General features: G+C 43.5%; 1 protein-coding gene across 2 annotated transcripts in view; it reads left to right on the plus strand.

The window, feature by feature from the left end:
* Positions 1–17,880, plus strand: part of PTPN14 (protein tyrosine phosphatase non-receptor type 14) — a 178,395-nt gene that overhangs the window by 62,458 nt on the left and 98,057 nt on the right. The window contains exon 2 of one of the 2 annotated variants that reach the window (XM_042975699.1): positions 9,033–9,360. The exons of the other annotated variant lie outside the window; for it this stretch is intronic. Within the exon in view, the coding sequence (XP_042831633.1) occupies positions 9,187–9,360 (174 nt within the window). The 5' untranslated portion in view covers positions 9,033–9,186. The remainder of the gene's footprint in view (positions 1–9,032; positions 9,361–17,880) is intronic. 2 annotated transcript variants of the gene reach the window in all.

Genomic DNA, 17,880 nt, shown 5'->3' on the forward strand with positions numbered 1-17,880 from the left:
TAACCCACTGAGCCGCTCAGACGCCCCCCCACACCCACCCCAGTCCTGTTATTTTTGAGTAAATTCCAGACAACATATTATTTTATCTATAAAATATTCAAGATGTGCTTTGAATGCCTTAAGAGTCTCAGTGAAGTCAATAATGAAAGCTTTCATGTTTTGAGATCCTTCCTGTGGGAAGATCACGTCTCTCTAGAGACCTCAGGGCGGTGATCCTCAAAGTGGGGGATGGGGTAATGATTTTTTTTCAGCGATTACCTGTGGGGGGCTTTTTCAAACTGCTGGTCCTCACAGACCATTGCCCTCCCCCCAACAGTCGAAAATGCAGCCTTTGATTCTTCACCAAACTGCTTTGCTCTGAGTATTAGAGCAGGAGTAAACAACAGAGAACCACTGCTTGGGGTGGGGGAGTTGGGATTCCAGGTAATAGAAGCTTTACCACTCAAGAACCACTTTTTTTTTTTTTTTTGGTTATTTTTAACCACTATGGATGGGAGTTTACAAGTTTACAAGTTACACTGTGTTTACAAGCATATTTCTTTACTGCCATCTTAAGCAAAATATGCTGGGTGTTATTCCGTCATCCATATTTACCACAGGGTACTTTCGATACTATCTTCCATGCTGTGGAATGCTTAATTTTATAGTCTGCCTCCCTCATTGCCTCTCTGTTCCCTGCCAGCATACTTTTCTTTATCTCCTTTCAGTCTGCTAAGGGCTAAGGAGCAAGGTATGTAAGGTATATAAAGTCAGAGTAAATGCACTGTGAGGGTGGTTTGTGTTTGTTTGTTTGTTTCCTGAGCAGACCATTAATAAGGATTTCGTGATATATGATTGCTCAGAGGATGTTTGCCTCCATTTCCTGGTTTTCGGAGACATTCTGCACACATGTAGTTGCTATGTAGCCATTTTTCGTGGAGGTGAGGTACCACTGTGATGGGGTCCTGTAGCAGGAATCTTTGTTCTGACTTGCAGTGCAGCTCCAGATTTGGACAAATTTCTCTCCATCCCACCACTGAATGTTTGAAGTTGAGTTAGCGGGAGGAAAAGGAAGAAATTAAAAAACGTGGACATTCTGCATTTGTTTTTGTAGTTATTTAGCAGCTAAAAGTTAGGGGCTTGTGTTGTAAACCTCGCACAAAATTTTGCTTGGCTTCGAATAATGCAATGTATGGATGTAATCTGGGTATTCTGTAGCACTAACATTTATAGAAGGAACTAACTCTAATTTTCACCAAAACGAACTACCTTCCTCTCTGCCGGTCTTTAAGGGGGAATCGGAGAAAGCATTTCCCATTTTCCCATACTCTTTTTCCCCCATGCCCTTCTACCCCTTTTTAAAACTCTCCTCAGAAAAATGACATAGTACTTTTTAAAACTGAGCTGTGCCTCATGCGTGTTTATACACAGGATGGACTCATTGCATCATTTTTTCCTTTCTCACACCCAGACCAGGGTTACATAGTTCTGTGAGGTGTGCTTGGGAGTTGTAGTAATATGGAATGCTGGAAAAATGCCAGAGACTGTTAGTAAATATAGAATGCAGTGGAACAGCAGTTAGCTTATGTTCGTGATTTCAGAACTTATGTTCAGATTTCAGAAGTAAGCGTACATAATATAACGTGGGAAATAAAAAGATGACCGCGTTTAAGATTTGGATTTTAATTCCTGTCTTTTCCCTAAATAAATTTAGTACAGGTAATTTAGTAAAGGGGATTAAGCTGTCTTTGGTTGATATTATGAAAGGTCTCTCCACTTCTTACTCATCATATTTAAAATTTATTAGATCAGCCGACTGACTTTTCTATGAGAAAGCTGGCTTTGCTCTGTGTTTTACATTTGGCAGGTGTTTTGTTGATATGTTTAGGGGGAAAAAAGAAAGTACAAGGTGCTGGAAATCCACAGCTGATTGTTAGAAGATGGAAACTTACATATTAGATCTTCTTAGGAAGCTGATCGGTCAGGAATGAGTTTTAGAAGTGACTTTGAAGCTTTTCTGTATGTCCTGTCCTCTTCTGCTGTAACTTATTCTATGAAAGGCCCTTAAAGTGTGTTTACAGAGCAAATATCCCTACAAATTGCTTTCGGCAATCGTGGGCACACTGGGATTCTTTATCACATCAAGAATTCCCTTGTTGTTTTGGCAAAGAACTTCCATGGGATGTAGCATCTCTCTGGTCTTTGAGACCACGCCCAGTCTAAGACACATCAAGGGCTGGAAAAGACAGGCTTGGGTGGGAATGTTCTTATAGAAGTGTGGGTTCAGTTTTTTACCCCCAAAGAGCACCAGTGAGCTGAATAACTTCTCATCCCTCTTCTCTGCACTTTTTAGCCTCTCTCACACCCTCACAAGTCAGATCTGTCTAAGGCTCCAAATTCCTTAGGTGCCACTGAGGTCACCTGGAGGCCCCTGCCCTACCTTGGCCTCAAAAACTCAACCCTTTCAGAACTCATTCTTTCTTTCATCATAATGACAAATATTTATTTAGCGCCCTGCCACATCCAAAGGCGACTACAAATCTAAACCTGACATAGCTCTCTCCCTTCAAAATTCTTGTGGTGGGGACGCCTGGGTGGCTCAGTCGGTTAAACGTCCTACTTCGGCTCAGGTCATGATCTCACGGTTCGTGGGTTCGAGCCCCGCATCAGACCCTGTGCTGACAGCTCAGAGCCTGGAGCCGCTTCAGATTTTGTGTCTCCCTCTCTCTTTGCCCCTCCCCGACTCGTGCTGTCTCTCTCTCTCAACAATTAATAGATGTTAAAAAAAAAAAAAAGAAAAAAAGATTCTTGTTGGGGAGCTAAGACACACACGGGAGTTTCTCTGGGGTGAGGGAGACTGTGCTATGCCATCAGCTGTAGAGATACAGCCATTTGGATTCTAAGACCCACAGCAATTGGGAATCAATTTCCACTGAAAAAAAGAACAGCTGCTTCACACCAGACACTGTAAGCATGTTACTGACTAAGATAAGGAAAAGGCCGCAACCTTCTTACCCACTTAGGATGGGCTCTGGATGGGAGCGTTTCTTCTAATGATTGGCTCCTTTCTGCTCTAGGTGACAGTACACTGGGGATGACAAGGTGGAGTGCTGGGACAATGCACGGTTCTGCCCTTGGACTTGTCATCGCTTTGCATTCAACTCTGTGTTCTCTGCTTTGCCTGTTTTTTTGTTTTTAAGACTTTAGGTGGTCACGTACTCTGGTCCTTTCCACGGCTGTTTTGCTATCCTTTGAGCAAACTGGGCTTACTGTATGAGGGGGAAGAGGAAGGGGACCTTTATAGCCACTGAGTGCTCCACAGAAGCATTTTCTCATTTACTTCTCACAGATGGGCAGGGTGGGTATTATCTTCACAGATGAGTAAACTGAGGCAGGGAAAGGTTAAGTTGCTGGGTGTGCACTTAGGCCAGTTCCTGCAGGAAGATGTGCACATGTTCCCTTCCCTGAGCTAACTTTGGTTCTTAGAGAGGACCTTCTGTGCCCCTGACTTCACTCCTTCTGTCACATGGGTGTCCTTCCTTTCGGGGGAGCCTTTAACATGCACTTCCAATCCCTTCACACAAAGACCCACCGAGCTGGAGAGGTCAGAGTTGTTGGTACTTTCCTTGTCCTTTTTTTTTTTTTTTTCCACATTTGCTTCTTTTTTTTTTTTTTAATTTTTTTTTTTTTAACGTTTATTTATTTTATTTTTGAGACAGAGAGAGACAAAGCATGAACGGGGGAGGGTCAGAGAGAGGGAGACACAGAATCTGAAACAGGCTCCAGGCTCCGAGCTGTCAGCACAGAGCCTGACGCAGGGCTCGAACTCACGGACCGCGAGATCATGACCTGAGCTGAAGTCAGCCGCTTAACCGACTGAGCCACCCAGGCGCCCCGCTTCTTTTTTTTTTTAATGTTTATTTGAGAGAGAGACAGTAAGTAGGAGAGGGACAGAGAGAGGGAGAGAGAGAGAGAATCCCAAGCAGGCTCTGCACTGTCAGCGCAGAGCCCGATGTGGGGCTCAGTCCCATGAACCATGAGATCCTGGCCTGAGCTGAAATCAAGAGTCAGACACCCAACCGACTGAGCCACCCAGGCCACCCTTCACATTTGCTTCTTACTCCCGGTGACTCTCGTCACTAAAGGGCTGGGGTCTAACTCTTTTATCCGATGCTACTTTTCTCACTAAGCTACATCTGTGAAAAAGAGGATCAGCAGATGATGTTTGGAAATTAGAATAAGATGCTGTTTGTCTTGAAAAAAAAAAAAAACATCGTGAGTCAGCACTATCGGCTTTACTATCTGTACTAACCAAGAAAAGAGTCTGTTTCCTTAAACTTCCATGAATGGAAGCAACATTTGCAGCTTGCTCTTATTTACTTGATATGTTCTTGAAGAGGGGACAAATAAAACTCATCCTTTAAGTGACTTCAGTTTTTAAAAGAGTTTTCCATTAAACAAAACCAAATCTTATGGCAAATAGAATTGACGACCCACTAGTTTGAGCTCTTTTGGAAATCCAGTATCATCAGGAAAATCTACAGTTTCATAAGCATGTGACCTTTTTATGAGAATTTGGCATTTTGTTCTAGGTTTTACAATGTTCATGTGATGAAGTGAATATGCTGTGGCCCCTGAGAGCCACACAGGGAAAGTCGTCGGAGTCCCAGAGAGGACTTGTTTGTGATAGACTTCACATCCAGTTTCCCGTCTGGTAACATATCTTTTTTTTTTTTTAATGTTTATTTATTTTTGAGAGAGAGACATGGTGTGAGTGGGGGAGGGGCAGAGAGAGGGGGAGACACAGAATCCGAAGCAGCCTCCAGGCTCTGAGCTGTCAGCACAGAGCCCGACTCGGGGCTCGAACTCACAAACCTCGAGATCATTAAGCTGAAGTCTGGCACTTAATCCACTGAGCCACCCAGGTGCTCCTGTCTGGTGGCATATCTTAATCCTCCCTCTCTCTGTCTATCAAGGGCAAAGCAGAGGAAGGAGGCTTAAAACCCAGATGGTGCTGGGTCACGTGTATTGTAGAACTGTGTGCCTTTGTAAATAGTTAGGAGATGGACTCATGATAACAAGTGCTATGGATTCTTTGAGAGCTTAAACATGGCGGTTAGGGGGGGCCTGGGTGGCTCAGTGAAGGGTCAGACTCTTGATTTCCACTCAGGTCATGATCTCACGGTTCAAGGGATAGAGCCCAGAGTGGAGCCTGCTTGGACTCTCTCTCTCTCTCTCTCTCTCTCTCTCTCTCTCTCTGCCTCTCCCCTGCACATGTGCATGTGTGTTCTCTCTCAACATAAATAAACATTTTTAAAAACACGGCAGATAATTCATAGACTATCAAAATGTTAAAACTGAAAGGGACTAAGAGATCATCTCCTCTAACCCTATTCTTACAGATTAGTGTCACACAGATGGTTTACCTGGAATCATTTAGGTGTGACCCATCCTACAGGTAAGGGGTGTCTTAAATGAGCGCCTGGCAATTCTTTCCAGAAGCACAACCCTCCAACCACACGAGTTCTGGGCAGAAATGCCATGAACTTTTAATTTAGGTGAAAGATGTGGGTGTTAAAGACGGAGAAAACATGTCTCTAGTTCTGGAAGAGTTTAGAGTCAGCCTTGCTAATACTATTAACACAAGTTTGATTGCTATGTTACAATAGGCAGAAATGATGTGGGAGTTCAGACAAAGAAAGGGAGGGATTAGAGAAGTCCATAGAAAGAGCCAGCTGCATTTTCACCCGAGCTGTAAGGACTATGTTTAATACCGGTATTGAGGGTTGCCTTTTGTTTTGTTTTTTTTTTTGTTGTTGTTCCTTTGATTACGAACATTTTTAGGTATACAGAAAAGCTGAAAGAACAGTGCAGTGAATATCTGTACGCCCACCATCCAGATTTAACAACTATTAATGTTTTGTCATATTTGTTCGACTCTGAATCTGTATATGTATGCATTGGGTTTTTAGCCATTTGTAAGTAAATTATAGATATTATGACATTTTTACCCCTAGATATACCCACTGCCATCTCCTAAAGCATTCCGTTTACACAAGCACAATTCTACTACCAATAACAGAAGAGGGGCACCTGGGCGGCTCCATCGATTGGGCATCCGACTCTTGATTTCGCCTCAGGTCATGATCTCAAGGTGGTGGGATCAAGCCCTGTGTTGGGCTCTGCACTGAGAGCATAGGGCCTGTCTTGAGGTTCTCTCTCTCTCTCTCTCTCTCTCTCTCTCTCTCTCTCTCTCTCCTCTTCTCCACTACTTGTGCACTCCCTGTCTCTAAAACAAACAAACAAAAAAACCCAAGAAATTTATTAGTAATCCATTAATATCATCTCATTTCTGTTCCCTATTTCAAATTTCCCTAATTGCCTCATGTCTTTTATAGGTATCTTTTTAACCCTGGATTTGATTGAAGTTCACATATTGCATTTTGTTTTTATAAGTCCTACATCTCTTTTACTCCAGAGCACCACACCCCCCTCTGCCCCCCCCCAATTCAATATTTTATGTCATGACATTGACTTTTCAGACCAATTTTCTTACAACTTTTTTGTGGATACCTTACCTAGCAAGTTTCTTGCAAATTGAAGACTTAAATAGCTTAAAAAATCTTAAAAAATCAGTACTTTCTAGGAGATACACTGCCAGATTGGCAGATGTTGCTTCTGACATACCATTTTTAGTAGCTAATCCATTTTAAGCTAATCTTTATTTGCAAAAGTAATCTAAGGTGACTGTAAAACGTTACAACACTTTAGAAATGCATAAAATACAGAGTGAGAGTTCTGTGTAATGTCACCTCTATGTGGCCCTAATGGTTAATTGTTTTAGGGAATTTACGTTCTTTCCCAGTACTTCATGTGTTTTTGTTTATTATGAAAACTACATTATCTGTGCATTTGGTGTGCAGTGTACTTTTTATTTCACTAACTGTGTGTTCTGGATGGCGTCCTATGGAATATATAGCAGGGATTGTTTTTAATAGTGGCTGGGATAAAGGTGTACCAGGCCGGCCACATTCTTTCATAGGTGTTTAAGGTGAGGCACACCCAGATGTAAAGCGCCTAGCCCAGGATTAGAAGTGTGGCTTATGGCCACGGAGCAAATATTTCTTCTGTTTGAGGCTCCCTGGTTAATATACGAGTTGAATCTTGGTGTCTTCTGCCTTGTTCTTCAACAAGTTGAGGGAATGTATAGTAGTCAACTCTTCAGCGTTCTGTATTTGAATCGTGACTTCTTTTTTTGCTTTTTGGGGTGGGTCCCTGTGTAGTCTTTTCTGCAGATATCAGGAGATCATCAGGTTGGTCTACCTTAGAGGTAAACATGACAGTCTGCCAACACAAAGTGATTTAGAAATGTTAATAGGTTTTACCAAGCCACAGTCTCTAGCATGTGTATTTTAAGCCATCATAAAACATACCTGTCATGCTAAGGAATGTGCCAGAGGGCAGGCATCAAAGACCGGCCGAGGGAGTCTGGGGAGTATGTTTTGCTCTGTTGTAGGGTTGTGCCCTGACAACCTCTGTGAGGCCTGGGGTACTGACAGGGAGTGGTTTCTAAATACTAAAGCCATTTTATTTATTAATTCAGGAATGCCTGTAAACAGTTACTCATATTTGCCCCTCTAAGTGTCAGGGGGCTCCGAGGTAGTTCTTTGGATGAAAGGTGTGAAGTCAGGCTGGACCTGCTTGACTTAGGGAATGGAGTTAACACGACAATCACATGAGCAAGAGATAGTCTTTTGGGCTTAATGGCGAAGAGAAAGGTGAACAGAGAGGTTGTCTGAACATTTCTGGCTTCTTTGGGAGATAACGATGAAGAAACTCCCAGTGAGAGTGGAACGGTAAAGCCACTTCTGCTGTTGTTTTCTTCTTGTGTTCTCCATGGCAGTGTCATCCCTTGAATTTGGTGGGACGTCAGGGTGTAAGTACATCTCACTATTAGTTAAGTAAATTATCTTTAATTTGGTGGCAAGACTTTTGCGTCAAGCATTTTGTAAAAGAACAAGATGACGGTAGGGCAGTTCCCCACATCTAACTGCCTGTTTGGTGAAGAAGAGCACAGAGTTGTGATAATAAATGCATTAGATTCATATATTTAAAACTTCTTCAAATGTAGAAAGTTGCTGACTTCCATTAAATGTGCATTCTCGGGGCGCCTGGGTGGCTCAGTCGGTTAAGCGTCCGACTTCAGCTCAGGTCACGATCTCGAGGTCTGTGAGTTCGAGCCCCTCGTCGGGCTCTGGGCTGATGGCTCAGAGCCTGGAGCCTGCTTCCGATTCTGTGTCTCCCTCTCTCTCTGCCCCTCCCCTGTTCATGCTCTGTCTCTCTCTGTCCCAAAAGTAAATAAACGTTAAAAAAAAATTAAAAAAAATATATTTAATAAATGTGCATTCTCTTCATTTTCTATCATCCGTTCTAAGTGTATAAAGTAAATAACAAAATAAATATTAAGATAAAAATAAAGGTAAATAGTGTTAAGGTAAAGAAGGAGGCAGTGTTGCAAAGAGGGAGAAGGAACAAGATAAGATTCTAAGTTCAGGATCAGCCAGTCACGTAAATCATCGAGCCTCACTTCTTTCCCCTGTAAAAGGGGGGGATCAGAAAGCCTACGCCATCAGGCTGTTAATGAGGTTGAAATGAGAGGATCTATTTAGAAGTTCCACAGTGTTCCAATTCCACCGCTACTGCTTTCTTGAGTGGACAGGATGGTCCAGTGAAAAAAGCATGGGAATTCAAGGCCCATAGACGTTGGTTTGAATTCTGACGTTGCCATTCACCTTGTGCGTCTTTAGGTGAGGTCTTCTCATCTCTCTGATCCTCCGCGTACTCCGCTGTCGAACGGATTTCATCAGCTCCCTCTTGTAAGATCAGGTAGAGCTCATGGGCTCCACCAAGAGGCTTGAGGGCTGCAGAGCTTGCTGGTTCTCGAACGTGGACGTCCATCCGGCCGGGGGCGTGTGCTCGCGTGTGCGGATCGTACGCCGCGGCATCCGCAGCCTCCCTTGCAGCCAATGACCTTGCTGCTTCTCTGTTCGCAGCGATCCTCCGCAGCGCCGCACCGGGAATGGACACCTTTCTCGGCGTCTGGAGGAGCACGTGCGGTAGTGTCATCACCCAGACACGAAGCTGCTAAGGCCATCTCAGGGGCGTGGGCGCCGGGATAGGAAGGCGGCGTCCGAGGGCCACGCAGCCATGCCTTTCGGCCTGAAGCTCCGTCGGACACGGCGCTACAACGTCCTGAGCAAGAACTGCTTTGTCACACGGATCCGCCTGCTGGACAGCAATGTGATCGAGTGCACGCTGTCGGTGGAGAGCACCGGGCAGGAGTGCCTGGAGGCCGTGGCCCAGAGGCTAGAGTTGCGAGAGGTAACAGCGGGTGTGGGCCGGCATCTGAGCCAGAACTCACTCAAGGGACTGGCCACCTGTCTCTTGGCACCGCTGTGCTTTGCAGTCCCAGCCTCCTGTTTAAGAGGATCCTGTTGTCCTTGGCATAGGCTTGATCTCACAGCGTCAGTGGATCAGGAGGCCTGCTCCAATGCCGTGACAAGCAGGACCCCGCCTGGGGTGGCGGCTTCCCTTTTGTTACCTTCTATGAGGAGGTTGGGCGGGGGGTGGGGGTGGGGGGCCGTGTCACGTCCAAAGTCATTGTCTCTCTTTACAGCCGTGGAGCAGGTTGGCATTCCAGCTGAACATCTAGGAGAAAACGCCCACAGAGGGGATGGATGCAGCTGCTTTTAGTTTTTGTTTGTTTCTATATTTTCCTCTTCAAAGAGGGGAAAAAATTGAAAAAGTATTTAAAGTGAGCATGACCAGCGAGGCTTTTTGTGGGCACATATAAAATGGGCATTTTGTTTCAGGATTCCTCATGACCCTCGTTTTCTTTCTGCTGTCTGTGAGCGTTTTAAGTCTTTTTATTTATTAAAGTTTTTTTTCTTTTAATGTTTATTTATTTTTGAGAGAGAGAGAGACAGAACGCAAGCAGGGGAGGGTAGAGGAAGAGGGAGACACAGAATCCCAAGCAGACTCCAGGCTAGGCTCTGAGCTGTCAGCACAGGGCCCAATATGGGGCTTGAACTCCCAAACGGTGAGATCATGACCTGAACCGAAGTTGGACGCCCAATCGACAGAGCCACCCAGGCATTCCTAGACTTCTTTGGGCTTAAACAAAGCCAGGGTTGACCATGAAGGCAGTCATGTTATCACTCTTTAAAAGGAACTCTCCTAGGGCAGTATGTCCTTTATAAGAAGCAAGCCCTTAGTCTTCCAGTCTTAATTCTTTGGTGAGAACCCTGCACACGCATATGCGTCCTGAGAGCCCTGGGGCAGAGTGGCCAGTGGTATAATTCAGTGGTTGCCAGTGCAGAAGGGACTGCAAGCCCCTGAGATTTGAGGAGCAGAAAAAGCTCTGTGGTTGTCCTGGGCCCTGTGACCACATTGCCCATTACCTCAGGGTGCTGGTTTGGGAGGTGGTGCCTTCTGGAGGTGATGGTGTTTGATGTCTTCCACACCCCTCATGACCCACCTTCTTCCGTAGGCACAAAGGAATTGGGGTCGGGGAAGTTCTTCTCCCCTTGGCATCCTCCACAGGCCAACTGTTGTATTCTTGGGGACAGTTTCACCTGAGTCCTTCTGTCTCCTGCCAGTCTTCGTGTTTATACTTCGGTTTCTGTGATCAGAGCTTCCTTTGAAGTTTCTTTTCCTGTATAGGGAGACTTTCCTGTCGCACAGCTACATGTGGCTTGGTAGCTGACCCAGCAAAATAAACATGGAAAAGTTTCTGCCTTTGCCCATTGAGAGCTGGTTCCTTTTGGCTTATGAGTAGCACATTGGGGTATACATATTTAAAAATATGCGTGTGCATGGGCATAAAGGAAAAACCTTAATACTGGAGGTTGGTTGGTTAGAAGACTGGTGTAAATTTCTTGTGAAAATGTTCGTTCTAGATTGTTTACAAAAGATACGCACTGGTTCCACTTTTGAGTATTCTCTGTAACTCACGGTGGAGTAACTAATCTTTGCATATACTGGGAGACAGCAGAGCACGTGCTGAAAGAGTTATAGGCTCGGTCTTTGGCCTCCTGGACTTGGGTTCAAATTATAGTTGTGTCATTTGTTAGGTGTCCTTGGAAAAGTTACCGTGCTTCTCTGGGCATCGGTTTTCTCACCAATAAAGTGGAAATGATGATAACCTTACTTATCTTATGGGACTGTTGTAAATATTAAAAGAGATACAGTATGGAAAATGCATAGTGCTGCATCTAATATTGACAACTGTCCCAATTTGAGAGTCTTAAAAATTTTTCATTGAAGAGAATCTTGAGCAACTGCAATGTGCCAGGCACTGTGTTAGGACTTGATGAGGGAAAATAAATAAGGTGTAATTTTGTTTTCGAGATATGCACGGGTGAGTAGGGGAATCCAGCATTTACATAAGCAGTTAAGGCTGAATGCGATCTAGGGGCGCCTGGGTGGCTCAGTCGGTTAAGCACCCGACTCTCGGTCTTGGCTCAGGTCATGATCCCACGGTTCATGAGTTTGAACCCCTCATCAGGCTCTGCGCTGACGGTGTGGAGCCTGCTCGGGATTCTCTTTCTCTCTCTGCCCCTCCCCACTCTCTCTCTTTCTCTCTCTCAATAAATGAATAAACTTAAAAAAAAAACAACACAAGATTAAATGCAATCCATGCTAAAATGCAATGCAGGTGCAGGCCGGAAAGGCAGTAGCTCTTAGACTTGTGCAGTACACAGTCTGTGCTGCTGACCACTGCGGCCCCGGGAGGGGAGAGGAAGTTTCAGTGAAGGATGAACAGAGCCATCACTCTCTGAATGGGGACTTGAAGGATGCACAGGACTTCAGCAGGTGGAAAAGAAAGCAAGGCCATCCAGGGTCAGGGGCACTGGAGTCTTGAAGATCCAAGTATGCAAAAGCAGGTGCCATTCTTGGGGGCCAAGAAGGCATCTCTGTGAATCCCCAGGCAGAGTCTAAGGTGCATGCGGAGGCGGGTCTGGAGATGTGGACGGTAATAATTACTCTCAGCAGAGTATTGCTTCTCTCAGTGAGAGGGCAAAGGTCAGACCCAGATTAGCCCACAACTGTGTTGTCACAAAAGACAAAGCAGTGAAGTCTAGGTTCTGCTGTCACGTGTCTGTTGCAGTGTGATTGATCTTCTAATGCGAAGGTGGGGTTGACATTTAATGCTGGCTTTATTTTGACATGCTCTAAATGGGTGCATTCACATTAGAGCAAATCACTTTCTTTTTTTTTTGATTGTATGCTTTTGTTCTGTGACAGATGACATGGAAGGTATGGCCTTTTGTGAAACAATGCTATAGCTGCTTTCAAACGAGAGGATGCGATCACACAACCTCCTACTTTGTTCTTCATTTGCACACACGCACCTGGAGGGGGAGTGCATTCTTTCCCCAGAAACAGGAGGAGGAGGGGATGGACACAGGGTCTGCTCTACTCGCTTGACTTTCTTTTTGTATTTGGGTCATTTTCCAAGTAGAGTTGATGGAGCTTGAGAGGAGGAAGTGGAAATCTATCTAAAATACAACAGAATGTTGAGTCTTTATTAAGGCTTGGAACTCAGATCTGGTGGGTATTTGGCTTTGCTGTTGGAAGGATTCTGTAGTTGGGGTGCCTGGGTGGCTCAGTCAGTTAAGTGTCCAACCTTGGCTCAGGTCATGATCTCACAGTCTGTGGGTTCGAGCCCCACATCAGACTCTGTGCTGACAGCTCAGACCCTGGAGCTTCTTCAGATTCTGTGTCTCCCTCTCTCTCTGCCCCTCTCCTGCTTGTGCTTTGTCTTTCTCTATCTCTCAAGAATAAACATTGGGAGGCCTGGGTGACTCAGTCAGTTAAGCGTCTGACTTGTGCTCAGATCATGATCTTATGGTTCGTGGGTTCAAGCCCCACGTTGGGCTCTTGTGCTGACAGCTTAGAGCCTGGAGCCTGCTTTGAATTCTGTGTCTCCCTGTGTCTCTCACCCTCCCCTGCTTGCACTTGTCTCTCTCTCAAAAATAAATAAACATTAAAAAAAAATGTTTAAAAGAATAATTAAACATTAAAAACAAAAATTTAGAAGTGTTCTGTAGATGTATCCTAGACATTTTAAGAGCTTTATCTTAGGGAAAGGAAATTAACTTTGATTTAATTCTTGATCTACATTAATTATAATTTGTGTTTTGCCACTTCATTTAGTCATTTTAAACATGGATTTTATTTTTTAAAGCTGTTTTAGCTCCATGGCAAAACCGAGTGGAACGCAGTGGAACATACCTCCTGCACCCCCCCCCACTCCTATCCCCTCCCCCACGCCAGAGTGGAACATGTGTTCCAGGCGATGAGCCCCACATTAACACATCATCATCACCCCGATCCATCGTTTACATTAGGGTTCACTCTTGGTGGTGTTCACTGTGTGGGTTTTGACAAATGTATAATGACATGTATCCATATGGTAGACTTTATGAGGCTCACATCTGGTTTTGAATGTATCGATGTGCTGCCATTTCAAATGGCATTTAGAGGACCCAGACCTGGTTCGTAGGGTCAGCAAATACAATCAAGCCCTAAGGGAAGCTGAACATGAGAGGGTCCCCGATCCCAGAAACCCTAGAGCTTAGAGAATAGGACAAACAAGAAACAAAGCAAAGGGAACAGTCCGTGCTGAGGTACAGAAACAGGAAAGCACGTGGAATTTTCAGGGAAGGGCAGAGTTCATTTTGCACTGATCTGTTTGTGTGTGTGTGTGTGTGTGTGTGTGTGTGTGTGTGTGTGTGGAGGGGTGGGTGGAGAGGTCATGTCAGGGAGGGTAGGAGTGTAGAAAGGCAGGCAGGAGACTGCTTTTGAAGGGTTTGATGTATCTAGCCAGGGAGTTTTAACTGGATCCTGTAGGACATTGTGTCTAAAATGTGTCACAAGAATAATTAAAATAAATCTCCAACTTTTAATGTCACATACTGTGCTGAGTGCCCTCCCCATATCAGTTCATCTGATTCTCATTTCAACTCTGTGCGGTGGCTTCTCTGGCCGTCTCCATGTTACAGACGGGGCCATCACAGCACAGGATGACCTTTTGGCCATGACTAGGCTTGTCCTCAACCCCAGGCAGGCTGCCTCCACTGTTCGAATTCCTGGGCATGTGTAGTGGCAGAAAAGGAGTGTAGTAAAATGCTTTGGGAAACACCTCCATAAATGCTATTTTTTTTAAAGGTGTCGAACTCAGTGTTTCACAATTATTTTAGCCTTCTGTAAAATCCTCTTTGAATTGTTTGGAGAATAAAATGCTGCCGTGAGATGGGGAGACATCTAAGGACTTCAAGGCAGAGTGTGACTGACATGAACACCTTGCATTTTCGGAAAAGAACCAAATAGCAGAAAGAGAATGAGGATTGGGGTGACAGGAAGGACAGAGATGCTAGCTGGGTGAACTTAATAACCTGGCTACGGGAAATAAAATGAACTCCTTAGGAAAATTTTTTTTTTAATTATTTTAAGTTCAGAAAAAAAATTGGGTATGAATTTCTGGCAAGGAACTTTTATTAAGGGAAAGACATAAGATGACAAGGCTCAGAAAATTGGAATTCTGATAATATAGTTAAAACACGTTTGGATTAATGGATGTCACCCATTTCTCCAAATGAGATGTTAGGTGGAACTTAAGTGGAAAAAATAGAGCTGTTATGTTTGCAGAGGGGATGGTTATCTGGAACCCCGGCTCCTTGTGCCCTTCCTACCTTCCAATACAGTTTGAGAATCACTGACCTGGGATAAGATAGGAATAGTTAACATAATGTGTCTTATGACTAATTCTCACATTTTAAAAATAATTGCACAGAGAAGCAGCAGGTTTCATGGCTGTGAGAATTGCCTGACTTTGAGTCCTGCCTCTGCCGCTTATCACCAGTGTAATCCTGGATAGTTATGGAACTGCTCTGTGCCTCAGTTTCCTCATCTGTAAATGGAGATGGTAAAGTAGCAGCCTCCATGAGTTGTTGGAAGGGTTAAAAGAGTTAGTTTTGTCAGTTGTTAGTATTACAGAGCCTGGCACTTGGAGGCACTCAATATGGCAGTCTTCTCACCACATGGGCTGTCTGGACTCTGACACAACCCTTCCAAAGATGGGACTCTGACCCTTTTATAAATCTGTTGGTTTCATTTTTAGATGGCTTGAATTATTAGAAGCCGTGATCATACATTGAGCCAAAACTCTTTCAATTCCTTGCATAGTTATTAAGATTGTATAGTCCACTAGGATAGCCACTGGCCACATGTGTCCATTGAATACTTGAAGTGTGGCTAGTTTGAACTGAGATGTGTGGTAAGTATGAAAATACACATTGGATTTTGAAGATCTAGTATGAAAAAAAAGTTAAACTATCTCATCATTTTTATATTAGTTACATGTTGGAAGCCTACTGTTTTGAATACACTATTTTAAATGAAATTTAAAATTAATTTCATTTCTCTGTACTTTTTAGATGTAGCTGTTAGAAAATTTAAAGTTGAAGATGTGGCTTACATTATATTTCTACTAAACAGTGCTAAGAGTGGCAAGGAGGCCATGTTAATAGTAATAATGACTATCAAGAATTTTATTGGAATATAAAGGATTCTAATAAAATGTAGAAATCTGCTAGAATTATTTTCTTGAGGGATACTCCTGACTCTGCTTTTAATTAGAGAATCATAAGTGGAGGAAGAATAAGTAATTTCACAAAGGTACCTTCATAGTTAAACTCTATTCAAGACAGAGAATCTATTCTTGAGAATGCTGAATTTGATAACTCTTGGACCTCCCTTAAGACTAGACTGACAGCTCTGGTTTTTAAAGGAGCCTAAAAAAGAATCCCTGATCATTTCATAGGGTGGGTGATTGTCCTCAGATTTATCCCCTTGTTCTTTTGCAAATTTATATTTGCGTTTGAACTCAAAGGTGATTTATGCCAAGCTGTGGGCCACAGTAGGAATGTCCCACATTTTGCTATTCTCATAACAGCTAGAGTTTATAAAGATACTGAATCTTGACTAGCTTAAGTGAACTTACATTAAGGATATATGTATGGTCTGATTTTATGCTAATCTTTTGGGCATTGGTAACAACATAATGTGCAATTATAAGAGTATTCGGTTAAATGGAATACTTCATTTCCTGGCCCTGTTGATAATAGTGGAAATTGCTGTGTTTTGGAGCCTGCTTCCCCTTATCCATATATGTTTGTATTTGCAGTGGACTAAAATAACATTGATTAAGAATCAGCTGAAGAAGACTGTGGGAGAGATGTCTGGTCTCTGAATTTTGTGTTGCTTTTTGTCTGTATAAAGATTATAACGTGAAATCTTACTAGCTTAACGTCCGTTCTCTGAGGCAACCTGGCACCCGTGTCTGGTTTCTAGATACAAGAGACTGTAGGTGAAGTAATTTCCCCTGTCTTAACTCGTAAGTCTTCATCGTTTTGTATATTTTGAGTGAGCTGTACAGCCTCAGAAGAGTGATTTTTGTTTCTTGGTTAGGAGGTTTGCTTCTTGGGTCGATGTGACTCTGCAGTGTCTTTTTCCTCTACTTTTGTGAAAGATTGGCTAGGAAAATGAAGGGGGTGCAGTTGTTAATTATAGACGTGTCAGTTCCAGAAATCCCAGACCTACCCAGAGTAGAGGTTGATTGCACACAAGTTGTTTTTTTACAGTCATCCGACTGATGTATAGTGGTTTATTTTCCAAAGCCATTGGAATGTAATAGCGTGAAGTGCCGTTTCAGAGCCTGCTTATAGTCATCTTTTGAAGTATTTTCCATGCCTCAGTGAAAGTTTTAATGCCTGTATGTAATTCCTGTATATTTTATGTGGAGGTACACCAACTCTCCGTTTCTTAATTTACAACTGAAGCACTGGGTATGACAGGCAACCAATTACAGCGTAATGCAAGATATTTTAAATGTTTGCTTCTGGATGATTAACTCTTCAAAACGCTTGAGATAAGATCATGGATTTAATCCCTGGTCATTGCCAAGACTGCATCTGTAACCCTTGCAGATAGCATGAAAGATGCGTCTTTGGTCACGAAACTGGAAAAGCAAAATCCTCAAAAAGAATCTTCCCCTAGTCACAGCTAACGTGGGGGATTCCACTATCTCTGCAAATAAATGAACAAACAAATCAGAACACCCCCAGACTATTTTTAAAGGCCTTTATTCACTAGAATCTTTTTCCTGGTGCTTGGATCTTACTCTGGCACTAAAATATTCACACACAAATCTGCCACTTAAGAAACTAGCATATTTTTGAGTGCGCGCATACATTTATGCTTCCTGTGTTAAAATGAGAAACTCCAAAGCAAATAGACCAGGAAACTACTCTTATGAAAATGTCATGTTAGTGTGTCTTTCCTTACACTGTTTCTCAGTAGTGCATTTTTAGTCATTGATTCACAGATGGGGTTCCTCTCCCTGGGCACCGGTTCGTCTGTCTTCTTTTTCCTTCACTGCAGTGAGCTCACTGCAGAATTCAAGGTAACCAGACCCATTTTCTAAAGAAAACTAGAGAAATAAGATGGGATTAATAGCTCACCCAGAGGTATCGTGAGGGTTCGCCAGACCTGGCTGATGTTTGGAGCTTCAGAGATTAAACAAAATTGTTTGGGGGTATGTACTCGGGCAATATGATGGGATCTTTCTGGCCACGGAGGAGGTGGTTTCTGTTTGGAATCATCTACCACATTCTGCTAAATCATGGGGCAGTGGTTAGCAGGGAAGCTCAGCTTTCAGAATTCAGCTGGAGTTGATGGCAAGTCAATTATGAACCAGCCTGGTGTGGTCTCAGCTGGGCCTGAGGGGATTAATGGTCCCTTGGCTAATACACAGGAAGTTGATTGATGCACTTGTTG

The sequence above is a fragment of the Panthera tigris genome, chromosome F3 (assembly GCF_018350195.1).
Source record: "Panthera tigris isolate Pti1 chromosome F3, P.tigris_Pti1_mat1.1, whole genome shotgun sequence".
NCBI classification, from domain to species: domain Eukaryota; kingdom Metazoa; phylum Chordata; class Mammalia; order Carnivora; family Felidae; genus Panthera; species Panthera tigris.